We start from the raw sequence: 19112 nt of genomic DNA on the forward strand, positions 1-19112 counted from the left end.
ATAATGACTATTGTCTCAACATATTGTATGTTTTATGGCAATAAGCGATGATTTGATTTGATTTAGTAAAATAAAATAATTATGATAGATAAATGGAGATCCTAACTGAAATTTGATATTAGCAATTCCAGCACAATACATTTATTACCAACAATATTCAAGTAGGTCTACTAACATTGAAAAGTATCCAAAAGGAAACACATCAATCTTAAAACTAATTGATGGTTAGGAGTGTTTTAAACATTAACTGACGTAACTTCTCCAGGTTATTTTACGACAGAATTAACCTTGGTCACCAACAAACTTGGCAAAGTTTATTATCAGGCACAGCAGCTATATTTTTCAAACTTTCTGAATGAAGACTAACACTTTGAAATTATTTCTTGTTTGAGCTTAAATAGTTTGGTACTGTTGCAAACTCTGGCTCATAATATGGACCAAATTAATATTAACAGCACCGTACAAGTTTGGATTGCAGTTACAGAACTTCCCAATGTGAAATAGTTTGCATTCCTCGCTGCTCGGTGAGCTGAATATAATTTAGAGAATGGCAATACCAGCTAGTCATAATAGATGACTATTATTAGAGACAGACGGTCTTTAACAATAGATGGGCAAATATGATTCTAATTTTTAGAAGATTCAATTGGTTTGATTTGGCTCAATGCAGAAAGTGAATTAGGTTTAAGAACTGAGAACTCTTGAAAACAATTTTGAGTCCATATTTTGGAAACAATTTTGTAACCCACCTAAATTTTTTTTTAAACTTTGAAAACTGAACAATTTTGTACAAATTTCTGTTAACAAAAGGTTTGTTTTACCTACTAGCTAATTTAGATAAGTTTTGGTTTCTATGAAATAAAAATTTGATAAGTTATCGTTTGATAGTGATGTATCTGCAAGGCTGAATTAGATGGTAGTTAATATGTCATAACTTTATTTATTTTTATTATTATTTTAAACAAATATAAGTAGCATATATTTCTAAAGGAGTCTTATATTTTAAGGATGTATTCTGTCCTAATGAAATAACAATAGTTGACTGCATTGTAGCATAAATCCTATCCAACTATTTGAAATACAATTCCTAATAGTATGACATCATTCAAAGTTTTAAAACAATTCTTGTTGGACATCATTCAAATTTTGGACTATTTGTTATTCTACAATAATTTATTTACAGTAAAATTATTATAATGACTATTTGACTTGGCTAGTGGGCTGTATTGGAATTTATCATTAACAAGCTCTTGTATGTGTAAACTAGTTGATGTTCCCAACTTACCTTCTTCAGTTGGCAATTCTGAAACAGAGGAAAATACTCAATTATTAAGATGCAAAAACAAAATATGAAAGACAAATATATTAAGAGGATATTATTATTTTATAAAATATGAATACGAATTTTATGAGAAAAATATACCTACACATTCATTGATAAAATCGTACAACTTTACACTATCTTTTATTCATTTATTAATAAAATATAATGTACAGTTTTATCTTTTATTCATTTATTAATGTACAGTTTTATCAGAATTACAATATAAAACCTTATTTACAAGTATTGAATTAGAATACTTGTAAACACACTATACTTACAGTGTGTTGAATTAGAATTAGAATATGACGTAGTCTGTAATTATGATAAGTTGAATGGAAATAAAATTATATTTATTTATTATAGCACCCTTCTCATTTTCTATAATGAAAAAAATAGAAAGGGTACTAGTAATTCTATGTTATAAAACTTACAAACAACTCAATTAAAATAAATGAATAATGTACAGTCTTTTATTTGTGTCTAAATTATAAATGAATAAGTAGTATGGATAATGTGAAATATTTCTTCTATGTTTAGGTTTGAAGCATCTGAATTAAAAAATCTACGTTGTGAAAATAAAATTATACAGAATATAGAAACAAAAAGTATATAAATTACAATACTATGGCCCGGTTGCACGAAAAGCTTTTAAATTCTGATCGTGATTAAATGTCATGAGAACCAATCACAAAATACTTTTCCATGAAGAAGACTTCTCTGATTGGTTCTCGTGGCATCTAATCATGATTGAAATTTAACAGGCTTTTGTGCAATAAGGACTGAACATTTTGTGAAGTGAACAACTACAAGACTTGGCCTATTTCGGACTATGTGTAACCTTATCTAAATTTGTTAGAGGATAAGGCTACCTTATTTTTTTCTCCCTATCATTTTGATGATTAAGGCTACTTAATGTATGAATCAATAAAGAATAAAGTATGCAACATTGAAGATGAAGTGCATCCAGCAAAGTGAAACGGCACAGACAGTGCAAATACAATCTCAACTGAGGGGAAAATAGCGGATTTCCATGAAAATCCAGCAGGATTCAGTGGGGCTGAACAAAGACATCCTGAACAGGAAACAATAGGAAGAAGAAGGAGAGAAGGAAAGGTAACCACAATTACCAGCTCTGCTTGCGTCACCTATTCTCTTTTCATGGCTCGCTTATTCTCAGGTCAAGTTGCCGGCTCACGTTTTAATACTATTACACATTCTGATGTATTCCGACTACTATTTGCTATGCTTATAACGGTGTGCACACGACTTAGAGTATCCTCTATGCACCTAAACACACTAGTATGTTTAGATAAAGAAGCTTTCCTAGTTAAAATGTCATAAGTACTAATACAAAAATGCAAACTTGGATTGAAGATATAGAGGCTAGAAGAAGAAGAGATGGCTATGAAATACTACTAAGTATGGAGATATGATATTCTTGGATTGAAGATATAGAAATTCCAAATTTGGAATGATACTATATTATTTGAGAGGCTTATTCTATGAATATTTATTATTTAGCTAGTAATCAGGTTCTAATAAGTGGACATGGCATGGTTAGAATGCTAAGAGAAATACTAAGTATGGAGATAATATTTTGAATTGAAGATATAGAGGTTCCAAGTTTGACCTGTTGCATATTATTTGAGAGGCTTCTTCTATGAATAGAGTATAGATAATATATTTACCTGTTTTGCTAGTTATCATATTCTAATCAGTAATAATGGTGTGGTTAAAATACTATAAAATACTAAGTATGGAAATGGAACTTGGGTTGAAGATACAGCTTCCAAATTACTAATTCATATTAAAAAAATTGAATTATTCTATACTATTTGAGATGCTTTTTCTATGAATAGAGAATATAATTACGTTTAATTACTTCATTTTCACTTGAGGAATTGAAGGAGTTTTCTTTTTTGAATCCGGAAACGAATTAAATTAATTTGATTTAATTTATTTATTTATTTATTTATTAATGATTGAGATCACTCTATATTTCTCAACGAATTTAGATTCAAATTATGAGAAGATATCATAGGGCCATAAAGGGCAACTTATTTCATGATATTGCATTTGAAATAAAAATATATTTCAAAAAGCAAATTTACAATTTAATTTCTAAAATTCTTAATACAATTATATAATCCATTTCCACACAGAAAAAAACTAAACATGTAGAGGACACATTATGAGAAATGTTTTGTAACTAACTATTGTATGTAATTGTAATTTATCTAATATTTTCTGTAATTGATGTAGTAGTTTCAGTTTTTTTGGGAAATAAACATTTATTTATTTAATTTATTTATTCATATAGTTTTTATTTGTTTAATTGAATTGAATAACTAAGCCTACTAACTAAATACACAGCAGTTTGAGCATAGCTCGTATAACAACACTGATATCCAACTAAGAATCAATGGATAATAAAGATTGACTGCCGCAACTGGCTTGGAGCATACAAACTAATGATTCAGAATGACACCTTCCTTTCTATCTTGAAAGCCATTATTCCATTCAATGTTAATGCGACTTACAGAGTCAACAGATCGACTAGCTTACAATCATGTCACAACAATGTCAAATATTTGCTATTAATCAATCAGTTACAATTTTCCTGTAATATGTCAACTTGGGTGATTTTTGATAGTTTCTGAATTACTATGTTCAAAAGTTTAAATAATATAGAACTTATATACTTCATAATTATTTTTATTCTTCACAATGTGCTGTTGAGTATAGGAAAAACAATTCACAACTTGGGCCGACAACTTAGCGAACATCCAACAGTTAAAATAATTTTGAAATAATATGCTTGATAGCTATTTGTGAGTATTTTCCACAATGTGTTGTTGAGTATAAGAAAAATAATTCACACCAACAACTTGGCGAATCTAATTAAACGAAATAAAAATGGTTCACTCAAAAAACAAACAAACAATTAATATTGTAAGGAAGATTATAATAATATGTCATTTAAGATCAGTAAAACAGAAATACTCATCCATAAATAATGATATCCAGTAATATTCGTAATATTGATCCAGTTCTCTTTCACTTTTCAACAAGCATTCCCTGATTAGCCATTCTTCTGGAACTTTTATGCACATTTTACTTGCCTACTCTTTGTTTGTTTAGAAACTCATATCCAGTAAAACATATTCAAAAAACATTTTGTTTTACTAGATCAACAATACCATGAATAATCTGTCCTCTAAATCTCATGGATTTATCTCTTACCGTACTTGAAATGTTCTGTCCCAAAAATTTAAACTTTAGACGCTCATATCTCAAAAAAAGTAATGATCGGAAAAAAATGTTTTCCTGAGAAAACTTTTTCATTTTGATAGCTTCATGATATACAAATCGAAAAAAATATCACCAGTACAGTAGAAAGTTTATTTTTAGCAAGGCATCATCATCAGTGGTATTTTTTGGTTAAACTGTGTGTAGACTGGTACTGTAAGTAGACTGGTTTGGTAAAGCAAAGCGCACACCAGTTAGTCAAGACAAGACAAGACAGGATCAGACACGTTTAGTCACAATACTTCACATAGTTGCTTATGACGCAACTCACACTGATTAGTCATTGCAAACAGACAAGTCTTCATAAGCAACTATGTGAAGTATTGTGACTAAACGTGACTTGTCTTGTCTTGACTAACTGGTGTGCTCCTGGCCCAAGTGTTTGATAGACTGTGACGTGTAAAAACACCTCACATTCTTGAGTAGAATTTATATTCTTTCATTTCTTGAGTAGATTTCATTTGAAGTAAAGTTTGTATTTTTTTGGATCATTCATTTCAAATAAGAAAATACTGTCTTGTCCACTAACACCCTATCTCAAACGTTGAACGATGAGCTTGCTTTTGGAGCACACTACACTTAATTACAGCATCGTTTGCGCAGAATCCAGGATGCTCTCATTAGTTAGCTGGAGCCCCTTCCTTTCTTTCATCCGGTTGGATCCCAATTCTTTTTGGTCCTTTTAATCTTTGAAACAGTATTTATTTCCTTGAAAACTGCTGTTTTATTTATTTATTTATTAGAACAGTCACAAACACGATATTTGGAAAGAGAAACAGGCAATCGCCCAAAACTTCTTGAATTCCTTGATTTTGGCACATAAATAGTCCAAAGTGAGGTTAAGTTTAATTTCTGTTTTCACCAAAGATTAACACTCAGAGAATACGTATTCGAGATATGACTGATGAATTTTGAATTTCGAAGGGTTGATAAGAGCCGGAAATAACACTAAACAATCCGAAAGTTTCAATAATATTGAAATAAATTTGAAAATTTTGAGCAGAAAAATTAAAACTACTGAAAATTAAAACTAAATTTTCTTCTCAAAAACTTACATTTTTCAAACACTACAAAAGTAGATACTGAATTTTGAAAAAAAATTCTCTTAAGCAAACAGTTTTTTCAAACACTGGAAAAGTAATAAATTCTGAAAATTGAATTTTTCTTCTCACAATTTGAGAAGGAAAAGTTTTGGGCATAAGCCAGTTGTGCCTTTTCACATAAGTGTGATAATTATACATGACTGAATTAATAAATAAATAGGACAGAACTTTTTCGAACACTGAAAGATTAGCCTACTCAAAATGAAATGTTATTTCTTCCCAAAAACAAAATATTCTCTTTCAAAGACTGTTGGAGTTCTAATTTTTTCTTTAGTAACAATCGCCCACTTTACTACTCTAATAGGTTCCTACATAGAGAAAAATAGCGTAAGTAGATATCCCATGGTATAGGGCGTTTATGTCGCAACTTTTACTGTTATCTCAAGCCGATTACTGTCGATTATTGTTAATTTTTACTGTTTTGTTGGAGAGATAGTTTATGAAAGGCACAATTTGAGAGTCTACCAGCGTCACACAGCTGCATAGGAAAGAACTATGCGAACTATCGGCTTGGGATAACATTAAAAGTTGCGACATGAACGCCCTATACCATGGGATATCTACTTATGCTATCGTTTCTCTATGGTTCCTATCTGATACAAACGATTAAAAATCAAAGTACCTTTTTGACGGTTTTTTTATTTTTACACAACATATTTCGAATTTTCGTTTGTGAATCACACATACTATCTTATTTTCCTATCTTATGTTCATTATTTTGCCAGGTAAAATATATAATGTGAAGGAGTGATATAACAGGTTTCTCTCTCCCAAAACTTCTATTATTTTCAAAGTCAATAAGTAGAAGTCAATAGTAGCAGATCAAATTGAAGTTCAGATATTGGCAAAAAATCTTATGGGGCCAATACCATCCATCTCATTCCCTTACCCCTGAATTGTAATTTGGTTCTAATCAATTTTCATCATTAATATCATGTATTAGCTCCATCCTTAATAGTGTTTACTGTCCACTAACGTAGCGTTTCACATGTAGGATACGACTGTACAGCCGAAAACCTGAACGTTAGTGACAGTCACTTCTGACGCAGGTGTGCAGTAGTTCGTGTAGCTACTCTTGCAGGTCAACTTTTACAGAACACTGTTTACCTGTCAGTCGAAAATGTCCGATGGAACATCACGTTAGTGACTGGCCATAACATCAATTTATAGGATTAGAAAAAAATAACAAAATGAGTTCTACTTGCAAACATATATACATTTTTATAGCATGGAATATTTCATTTTCTACATCTATTTTCCTGTAGAACAAAATCAGTACGAGAAAATCATTCACTGGCAGCATTTTCCATCACAAATCAGTCCCAACAAGGATATTAAAAGTTGACCAGACCACATAGTCACTTAATTAAGTCTAGTCCATTCTAGATGAAGATAATTGCGATTGAGTTCAAGGCCGCCTATAACTCATATTAGGTAGCCTGCATTGAACTTTAGATCTAATCTGAATGACGTCATGAATAGCATTTGATTCTCAAAATTACAAAACTAGAGTTCACGATAAGCAGAATGCTTCCTTGAAATCCAACTACAAATCAGAAACTGGAAATGAATTGGTCGAAACTTCTTACTAGATCAAAGGAAATCTTCCAGAGATACTTATCAGAATCCAAATCTTACAAAAATCTGCACAATATTTTGGTAAAAACAAAGATTACAAGCCTGAGTTTTAGTGAATTTCTAAATAAAATAATGACAGTTTTCAAGCAGACTGAAACACCACTACACTAATAATCTAACCAAATCTAATAGATTTTCTGAGTACTTCTATAGAAGAAAAGGAACTATCTTAGACCTGGATTCTAAGACCATTAAACCTATAGATTAAATAGTCCATTAGATTTAAAAAGTGTCTAGTGTGGTAATAATAAGTAATAAGTGTCCTAGAAATCGGACCTTAATGGATTAAATAGCCCAGTCAAAGTGTTTTTATTTATTTATTTATGTAACAAGCAACACTGATGTACATTGGTAGATAAAATACTAAGGCTTGTGATATTTAGTATAAAATACTAAGGCTAAAAATATTTTTCCTTCCAAATTCAGGTGATGACAGTTCAAAAAGTAGACCAGAAATATTTTATTTTTAAATATATTGTGATGTGAAAAGTAGCTTTGAACAGTTTAAAGTGAGACATATATGATAATATCTGTACAGCTCTTATCAGAAGATCCTCTATAGACTTCTTTCAAGTCTCAAGTCGCTGAAAGAAGGAAAATACATCAAAGGATTCTAACTTGCTGTCTCTAAGCCACGTCACTTCTAATGCTGATCACAACAAAAAAAAATAGTTACTTCAGAGATGAAGATTTTTTTATTGAACAGTAAGATAAGAGAACGACAATAGAGATTAAACCGAATGATGTTTTTTCTTGCAGAGGATGATGTCCACATGAGCTCTAGGCATGTGCTTGGGGTAATGAGACAGATGATGAGAGATGAGTGGACCTACAGCTTAAGGGAGGTAACACACCAGTTAATCAAGACAAGACAAGACATGATCAGACAAAATACTTCACATAGTTGCTTATGACGCAACACACACTGCTTAGTCATTTTAATTAGACATGTCTCCATAAGCAACTATGTGAAGTATTGTGACTAAACGTGTCTTGTATTTTCTCGACTAACTGGTGAGTGCCTAGCCTTAGGCTAGCACACACTAGTAAGTCAAGACAAGACAAGACATGATTAGACACAATACTTCACATAGTTGCTTATGAAGACATGTATAATTGCAATGACTAATCAGTGTGTGTTGCTTCATAAGCAACTATGTGAAGTATTGTGACTGATCATGTCTTGTCTTGTCTTGACTTACTAGTGTGTGCTAGCCTTAGGTGGGTTCCAATATAGAATATAATGACTTTTTTATTTGTTGACGTTGCGATAAAAGGAATAAAGAAATTTCCCTTGTTAACTAGCTAACAAGGAAAACCAAGAAATCACCAAAATAATTTCATGAACCCCAAAAACGATTGAGTAGTTCTCATCACAAAACTAAAGTGAAATTCGATTTATACTGTCAGCATTCCTTATGGATAAACATCAATGATTCCCATTTAAACAATGCTGACAGTTTGAAGTGAATCCTACTATACTCAAATTCGAGGTCTAATAAGGAATTACGGGTTAAAAATATTGAAACAGTGATTGTCTAAATAGCATTGAGGAAGATTTGAATGAATCTTACTATATTACTATAGTGAGGTCCACGTTATAATGGCAGTGGAGAAAGATAGCAGAACAACGTTGCTGATCCTCTGTCTTGTCACTGCCTTCTATAGACGGTAGCTGATACAGGTCTATTGATGTAATATCAACTGTTCATTCTCGTTTAAAATAATCAATTATATTTTATTAGGCAAGAAATAATATTTTTCAATAATTTATTTCATAATGAATTTTCATAATTAAGATAAAATATTTTAGTAATTAATGGTAGTCATACTTTTTTTAACTCGGTTTTATTTTAGTTTTTCCTATTTGAGAATCTTTTTTTCTCTCTCAAAATTCGTTATCACTCTTTTGTTTGTTGCAGTGGTGTATTTTTTCTTGTCATCAACTCGATTTTGTATTGTAACTTGTATTTTGTTTTTAGTTTTCATTTTAAATCGGACTTTTTGCGACTCCCACCAGCGGTCAAAGACTTTTCTTTTGCTGGTGGGTGTTGCCTGAAACAATTTTTAGTTTTTTAGTTCTCGGTAGTTGATTTTATTTTATTTTCTTGTAATAAGTGTTGATTTATTAACCTTGATTTGTTGCATTCTTAAATTTTGACAATAAAGAATTGAATTGAATCCTACATTGTTAAAAGACGATCTGGCAACAGAGCAAAGCGAGAAAGAGATATCCGCTTTGTTGAATGATAGACAAGGATAGCAATACCATTGCTAAACAAACACTGCCATTATAACGTGGACCTCACTATATACTCAAATACAAGGAATAATAAGGAATTACAGGATGAAAATATTGAAACAGTAATTGTCTGAATAGGTTGGAGGAAGACAGCCACAATTTTTCGAAGACAAAAACGGTAATGCAGCAACACAATAGCGAGTCATCGCTACATAAATTGACAGCGCAACCGAGTTAGATAAGACAAGGACTTGGACATGGGATTTATATACGTATATACGCTGAATATACGCCGTTGTATACGTGTCTATAGCACGTCAATGACGTCAATGCACAGGTGACGTCAAACCGAACAAGGCGCACAAATCGCGCACACGCGCACAAATCGCGCACTCGCGCACACCCGCCAGGACTACTAGAAAACCGGCTGGGAAGACGTTCTACGAATACCTAATATACTGTAATTCCTTCTCAGTAGTAACCAAACAACATCGTAGTGTATAGTATTGCACTGCCCTTGGTAAATAGTTGTTCTGTAGTAGACTGGTAGCCTGTTTTCACTTTCAACTGTCATATTTAGTTCAATATTGTTTATTCATTTATTTATTCATTTTATTGAGCCAAAAAAGAACATACAGGCCAAGTCAAAACATAAAAATAGACAGAATAACAATGTAAAATTAAAAATTTAAGTATATAACAATGGTAAGAATACATTTTATAATACAACAGCAGAGTTCAAGTGTCATCATTCAGAAATTCATCTACACTATAGTTAGCCCTATTCACTAAGTATGCATAGAGTTCTCTTTTAAAATTTATTGATGGGGCATATAAACATTTTGGTAAATTTTAAAACAGTCTCAAACCAATTACACTAGGACTTTTGTCAGAGAATCTCAATCTGTGAGGATTTGTCAATCTGTCAATCCTCCTCAATCTGGAGGAAAAAGTGGGGAGGATATTTTTAATATTCTTTCCGAAGAATGGACATTGATATGTCCAAAGCTCCGCCAATTTATGTAGATGCATAACAATATGATTATTATCTATAGTTATTATATTACAAATTGCTTTTTCATATCATATACAGTTCAATAATTATTTTCTTAGTCTATATTATGTAAATTCATCTATAATTTTGCTGTATTGTAAGCTATTGTATAGAAGTGTATAAGCCAGTATTGTAATCTACATAAATAAAGTACTCAATCAATCAATCAATCTGTGGTGATTAATAAATGGGTCCCCATTGCCACGAGTAGAATAACCATGAACATCACAATTCTTTTTCAATAATTTAATCTTATTAACAATGAATAATACTACTCTGTTAATATAAATACATGGAAAAGTGAGTAATTGTAGTTCTTTAAATGCATTCCTACACGATTGATTGTAATCCAGGTTTACCAAGTACCTCACTGCACGTTTTTGTAAAATGAATAATTTCTGATAGTTTAAACAGGACGTACTTCCCCAAAGTTCTACGCCATATACCAGGTGAGTGTAAATGAGAGAGAAGTACACACACCTAGCAATATCTCTATTTACAAATCTTACCATATACCGTAATACAAAGAGACCCCTGCTAATCTTACCAGCTACTTTATCAGCATGCTCATTCCATGACAATCTTTCGTCTACAGTCAAACCAAGTAAAATCTACTGCATTAGCATTTTTAATAGCATTATCCCCTATCATGACTACAGGCTCGAAAGAAAATATTCTCCTTGAATTAAATTGTATAGCGAAGCTCTTGTCGGGATTAACGGAGAGAGCACATTCATTATAAAACTGCACAACCTCATTTGAACACAAATTGGCTTTCAGCTCCAGCTGGTCAATACTATTGCCATGGAGTAACAGACTTTCCTTGTTACTTTCCTTGCCTTACTACCATAGGTAAGGAAAGTATTGCTTTCAAAAAAAAAATTAAGGTAACCCAATTTCTAAATTTCTATACGTTTCAAGGTCCCCTGAGTCCAAAAAAGTGGTTTTTGGGTATTGGTCTGTATGTGTGTGTGTGTGTGTGTGTGTGTGTTTATGAGTGTATGTACGTCTGCGTACACGATATCTCATCTCACAATTAACGGAATGACTTGAAATTTGGTACTTAAGGTCCTTACAATATAAGGATACGACACGATCAATTTCGATCAAATGCAATTCAAGATGACGGCTAAAATGGCGAAAATGTTGTCAAAAACAGGGTGTTTCGCGATTTTCTCAAGAACGGCTCCACCGATTTCGATTAAATTTATACCAAAATTAGTAATTGATAAGCTCTATCAACTGCTACAAGTCTCATATCTGTAAAACTTTCAGGAGCTCCGCCCCATCTATGCAAAGTTCGATTTTAGATTCTCAATTATCAGGCTTCAGATAAAATTTAAACAAAAAATTTTGAGTGGAAAAGATTGAGCATGAGAATCTCTACAATTAATGTTCAAGAACATTTTCACCTAAAATTGAAAATAAGCACGAAATTCGAGAAAATGTTATTATTTCAGTTGCAAACTGTTGGCAACTGTTGATTCTATTAAATGATTCACTATGAAGAGATAGCAGACCTTGCATGTCTCCAGCGTTATTGTCCTGTCACCAGCTGGCTCAGATCTTTGTTTAAAAGTAGACTTGAGATGCGCGTGCACACTAGCGTCAGGTGATCAATTTTCATAACGGCAAGGAAAGTTGAGTGTGTGTGCCACACCAGATTTTTTTATTCTGATTTGCAACCGCAATGCTAATGGCAAGGTAGCAGTTCAAATCTATTGGATTTAAAATATACACTTTACATTTCCCAAATAATAAACATACATAACAAACTTGAAACATTTCGGTATATTTTGGGCTATGCCTGTTGTCTTCTCCCAATCATTGACCGAAGCGATGCCGAGGTCTTAGTTTCGACTCGATCGGCTTTTGTCTGTATGTTTGTTTGTACCGCAGTTACAGTCGCAATTATTGTCCGATTTGGATGAAATTTGGTATGCAAGTTCTTTGAAACAAGGCGCAGAAACGTATGTGTTGCGAATTTTGGTAAGACCTCCGGTTTTTTTGTAATATTTGAAAAACCGTAGAATAACCTCAAAAGTATCTTTGAAGATACAGCAATTCATGTTCCTACTTTTTCGCATATTGGCATTTGTGCATTTTTGTGTCGCTCTACAGTGTCAAGTCTTTTGTTTTCCTTTTGGTCTGAGATCGGAAACCGATTTGTGACATTAACATTCTGCATTGGCATAACAAGTCATAATATTGAATCCACTTTTCATGAAAAACATCATTAGCAACCTCCTGTCATTGTCACCCACAAACCCATCTTATTTAGAATAATTTTCCATCTCACCATCGTCTGTGAGACGATTCATCATCTAAATTGTTTACTGCATATTCCATTTTTCCGTCAGTTGACCGATTTCTTATAATTAATTATTAGAAAAGTTGTAATATATGTTTATATTGTGAATATGGAGACGATATAAAGATACCTCCTTGATAAGACCGGTGTCCCTGCAAACAGTGTCTCTAGCACTTTCGATTGAGAAAATAATAGATGACGTGGCTAAATCTTCACAAAAATATACTGTACTTACTGGACCTTCTAATTAGATTGAGAGTTGTATTCATGAGCGAGGTCTACTGTTCGCAGAACTACTAGTATGATTTGTGAATGCCAATGAAATAAATAAATTCAAATTTGCAATTACAGATTAATGGTTTGGTGTAGAAATTGAAATGGACGTAACCTACATAATATTTGAACAATTTGAGACAAAATTAGGAAATTGAAAAAGTTTTGGGCAATAGCCTGTTTTTTCTTTTCCGACTATTGTATTATTTGCTTCAACCAATAAATAAATAAATATGAGAAGAATTGGTTAATTTATAAGAAATTCTGACTGAAGTGGTAGTTGTGTGTAGTGATTTCCACGTTATAATGGCAGTGTTTGATTAGCAATGGTATTGCTATCCTTGTCTATCATTCAACAAAGCGGATAGCGCTATCTCTTTCTCGCTTTGCTCTGTTGCCAGATTGTCTTTTAACAATGTAGAATTGATAATTAATTATCAAAATATTCAATCTTAATTATGAAAATTCATTATGAAATTATTGAAAAATATAATTTCTTGCTTAATAAAATATAATTTATTATTTTAAACGAGAATGAACAATTAATATTACATCGATAAACCTGTATCAGCTACCGTCTATAGAAGGCATTGACAAGACAGTGAGGATCGGCAACGTTGTTCTCCTATCTTTCTGCACTGCCATTATAACATGGACCTCACTATAGAAAGTACTTATTTCAAACAATTAGAATTGGTTCAATATGGGAAGAATTGATGTTATTTATAAGAAATTCTGACAGTTTAAAGTGATAAACAGTTGTGTAGTAACTGGTCAGTGTCCACTTTGAACTGTCAGCATTGATTCAATATAAAAGCATTGATGTTAACTATATGCAATGCTGACAATTTGAAATGATTCTCACTGAAGCAGTTGTGGAAAACAGGTGATATTGGCGGAAAGAAAATAGCCTAGAATTCAGATAGATAGATAGATAGATATAGATATCTTTCAGATACATCTCAAGAAACATAGTTTTGGAGGTAAGGTAGCTAGCTGCACTGCATGGCAAGAAAGTGGAACAAAGTGTCATTAGCTGACTTCAAGGTTTGTTCACACAACCAGAACCATGTCAGTCAGTTTTCTCAGAGTCAAAGTTTGCAAAATAATTTATAAAATGCCGGAGGAAGGAAGGAAAAGTCCAGTTCGTACATTTCTGTTTTGTAGTTCCCGTCATATTCCTGACTATGATTTCTGGTTTTATTGACTGATAACGCTCATCACAGTGAAGGAGAATTAAAATAAAATATTTTGTTTCAATAAAATAAGAGTCTGGACTATTTTTTCGGCAAACTCTCCTTCACTGTGATGAGCGTTATCAGTCACTAAAACCAGAAATCTTAGTCAGGAATATGACGGGAACTACAAAACAGAAATATACGAACTGGACTCACTTGATGGAAATCTACAACTGAAACCACTATCGACAACTAAAATCACTTGAGTTATTTTTTGCTGCATGTGAGACTGGAATGATGAATGAAAGATTCCTAGCCAGTTTAGAATCAGAGCTGAGTAGAGTTTGTAATTTCATCAATAATAATGCACAAGAGTAGACAGTTTATAATTTTATCAATAATAATACACAATATGAATGAATGAAGGAAGACTACCCTTGGAAGTATGGAATTGGGTACCAGCGACCAAAAATAGGCGTAGAAGACCGCGAAAGAAATGGGTATCCAATGTCCACATTCAAATGAAGAGTAGAGGTCTCTTTGAAAGAGACTGGATAAACAAGGAAAGATGGCGATTGGGATGTGAGAAGCGACATAATTGAAGTTGCAAAAACTCGATATATTATTTAATACACAATAATAATTTCAAGAAAATTGAAAAAAAAATATGGCTGAATCAACCAATATTGAAAGAGGAATTGAAAGGAAGACAATGAGACCACTCATCAAACCTCGATTTCAAAAGTAAAAGTCTAAACTGAAATAAAGATTTTTGAAATATTTTGTACTAAGATCATATAAATCCCTAGTAACTTCCTCATAACTACTGAAAAGTTATGAATTTTGGCAATATTCCCTTCAATTTACTGAAATATACTATTCATTCTAAATTTCAGGGAGCTTCACACATCATGCGTGAGTTCTGAAGTACCAAATAGGTGATATGATCAAGGGAGGGAACATACAAGAAGGAAAAACTGTAAAAAAATATCGGAAAACTTCATTAGAAGATCATTCAACATTTTTGGAATGTTGAAATAGGAAACGAGAGACGTTCATAACTGAGTCTCAGGAAAATAGGGCGTGAGGTTCGTGCTAATCTTCTTCTTCTTCTCCATCTTCTTCTTCTGCCTCTCATTCTTCCTCCACTTCATCTTCTCTGTCGTCTCCTTTTTCTCTGCAATATTTCCAAGTAATTTGCCTTGAAGACGACATTTCCTTAGCACTCAATTCGCATTCCTTTCAGGAGAGTTTCCTCTTTCTCTTTCCCCAACTTTCCCCATTCAAAGAACTTCTCTCCCTACTCCTGACCAGCCTCACTCACACACTCTCCCTCTCACACACGCACTCTCTCTCTCACTCACTGTCTCTCTCTTATACCGTTCGTTTTCAACATCACCCTATCGCCTGGAAACACGTCATCACCTTGTAATAAGGAAACAAAGTCGTGTAACTAACTCCAGCTCATAGTTCAAACTTGATTTAGTACGTACAGTATCTATGAGAAATAAATTACATACAACAGCGCAATACTCTCAGATGACTTTGAGACGAGCTCTGATTTAAAATACTGAGGCTCGGTTGCATAAACGTCTTTTAAATCTTGAGCCTTCTTTTAAAGAAAAAACCTCAGAATTGGGATTTAATTAAAATTTAACAGGCTTTCAAAAATTGGTTTCAACAAAAGCCAGTTAAATTTTAGCCGTGATTAAATCCCACGAGAGCCAATCAGAGAAGATTGGCTTTTTTCAAAAAAGCCTTCTTAGAATTAATTAATTCTCGTGGGATTCAATCTTGGTTAAAATTTAAAAGGTTTTTTGAAAACTGGCCTGAATGATAACATATAAATGAAAACCTGATTTTGAGTCGGGACAGGACAGAGCCTAGGTATTTGTCTGCAAGTAGAAGAATACTCCGACTAGAATGAATAATAATGAAAAAATTAAACCAATTTGAACGCAGCTTGAATTAAAAATGCAAACAAATCAGGATTCGATACATACTGTGATTCAAGAACTGTTTGAAAAATATTAATATGATTTGTTGTAACTGTAACACTTCTTTTTTATTTCAAGTAGTTTTTTTCTGCCCAAACAGGTTTTTGAAGCCTTTGGGATTATTTTCATATAAAATTATTTTTTGTAATGTTCTTCAGGGGTATAATTGTGATTTTTTAGTTACATGGTAATTATTTCATTAACTATTGTAATTTCATGCTCTGAATATATTGTAAAAAATGGAAAATAAAATGTATTTGATTGAATATCAGGATTCTATATAACCTCCAATTTTAAAAACAGTTTGAAAAATAAATAGAACCCCATTTAAAACACAGATTAAATGTGAGACGCACCACGATTTTAAAAATGATGCCAACTTTTTCTAAAAGGTAGCACTCAGAAATAGTTTAGCCGGCCATCTTGACCTTGTACTAAAAGTTGTTTGTTCTATATTGTATTTCTCTCAACTGCGTCAAAAAAGAGACACCAGGTGGCTTAACATCCCACAAAACGTAATTCCCAATTTGGAATCAAACGCAGGATGTGGGATTTGAATTTATATTAGTTCGTTACGAAGTTTATACGCTAATTCGATTGAGGCTAAGTCTAATACATTTGCCAAGTTAGTGTAAAGACTTAGGCTCTTTAAAAAACTTGTTATTCACCAATTTTCCATTCTCTCACTAATTCTACATTCAATTACTAGAAGTTTGCAGATTACATAAATATCGGGAGGTCAACTGGTATTAGACACATATCATTCAACTCTGAACCATAACACTCGTACAGTACTCATTCGATTTCTTCATTTTTTCTCTGTCTCTTCGTTTTCTTTCATTTTTTTTTTTTAATTTCGAGAAAGTAGTGCTTTTAAAGTTCTCATCATCTATATGTACCTCACTAATTGTGTTCTGAATAAAATCATGTATGTTACAATAACCAATTTCGTATTGAATTTCAAAGCATCATCATAGAGCCGCTTTTTTGCATAAATTTGAATATTTTAGTTTTAATTAGCATCAATTCAAATACTATCACATTGAAATTTTAAACCTTTATGGGAGTCACATGAAATTTTCGCCAGTATAACTGAATCTCAATACAGGATTTCAGAGTTATATGTGAAAAGAAAAACTCTAGGAAACTGGACTGATTCTAGAAAGTACAGACGAATATCCTAGATTCAAAACTACAAGAAACAAATGACAATTTTAGGGAGAACCATGGAAATCAATAGGCTTATACAATATTTTCAAATTGTTTCCTAAGAAACATCCATAAGTCCATGAGGATTGAAGATACAGTATTTCAAATAAGATGAGATTTTGGAAATTTCAGCATAATAGCCTATTCAATTTGAATACCCAAAGGAAACAACCAAAATTCTCTGCCAAAATCAATGAAAATAAATATTATAATATTCTTTAAATAAGATGAGATTTTGGAAATTTCAGCATAATAGCCTATTCAATTTGAATCCCCAAAGGAAACAGAAAAAAAATCTCAGGAAAAATCCATGAAAATGAAGATAATAATATTCTTTACAGATTTTTGAGAAAGATTCACTGGAACAAGAGAGAGGAAACTACATTGACACTAGCATCCCACAAAAAAAGCAAGCAAAATTATCAGGGAAAATCTATAAAAATAAAGTTATAATGTTCTTTACAGATTTTTGAGAAAGATTCTTTACATATGTAAAGAGATATTTATGATTTTGTATTATTATTTTCTTATTTCTAAGTTAACACTTGTATTTTGTTTAAATTTATTGTTAATAATTTTTGATTTGCTCTTTATTTGTGATTGTTTTTGTTTTTTTTAAATGGCGAAAATAAATGATTTGATTTGATTTGATTCACTGGGACAAGAGGGAGAAAACTACAGTGCACACTCGCATCCCACAAAAAAACAAACAAAATTCTCAGGATAAATTCATGAAAATAAAGATAATATAATATTCTCAACAGATTTTCAAGAAAAAATCAAAACGGAACATGAGGGACGACAAAGCTACAGAGCAAACTCGCAAGCCAGCGATGAAAATCTACAGATTTTGATAAATCTCACAAAACAGCTGCCAGACTTTTATTAGATTAGCAGGGAGGTAACAGGGGACGTTGAACAAGGATACGCTAGGTAGTCTAGAACGCGAATAGTTAATGTGAAGAGAAAAAGAACGGGATTGATGCTGAATTTAATGACGATGATTATCATCATCGGTATCATCATCGTCGTCACGAAAAGACACTGAAGCAACGGTGGCGGGCGTTATGTTCAAATATAGTGACTTGGCAAGCTAGCAACGAAGAAGATGGAGAAGAATAAGAAGGGAAAGAAGAAGAAGAAGAAGAAGAAGAAGAAGAAAAATAAAGGAGGAGAGGAGCAGAGAAGAAGAAGAAGCCTCACTCGGTGAACGAGTGATAGCGGATCACCGCTTGCCAAAATAGATGGATGAGGGGGTGCCCCCTCGGGTGGTGGGGGGGAAAGCAGGGGGGTAAAACAGGTGAACACTGCCTTCAGAATAATCAGTCACTGCCATGTCGACAGAAATAGTCCCTCGGCACCAGTGAAGGAAGGCTTCTCTCTTATCAAACAGATTTGGGTTACGGGCAAAATTTGTATAATTAACTGAGGTGGAAATCATGCACCCTGATTTTTTTGGGACCTTCTTTCATTC

At 32.6% G+C, this 19112-nt stretch overlaps 1 protein-coding gene across 1 annotated transcript in view; it reads right to left on the reverse strand.

Annotated features, from left to right (window-relative positions):
* The window catches only part of LOC111046824 (calcium-transporting ATPase sarcoplasmic/endoplasmic reticulum type), a 104089-nt gene that overhangs the window by 56074 nt on the left and 28903 nt on the right, over positions 1-19112 (reverse strand). The window contains 1 exon segment of the mRNA XM_039436398.1: positions 1286-1303. Coding sequence (XP_039292332.1) covers positions 1286-1303 — 18 coding nt within the window.

Source organism: Nilaparvata lugens, chromosome 10, assembly GCF_014356525.2.
Source record: "Nilaparvata lugens isolate BPH chromosome 10, ASM1435652v1, whole genome shotgun sequence".
Classification (NCBI taxonomy): Eukaryota; Metazoa; Arthropoda; class Insecta; order Hemiptera; family Delphacidae; genus Nilaparvata; species Nilaparvata lugens.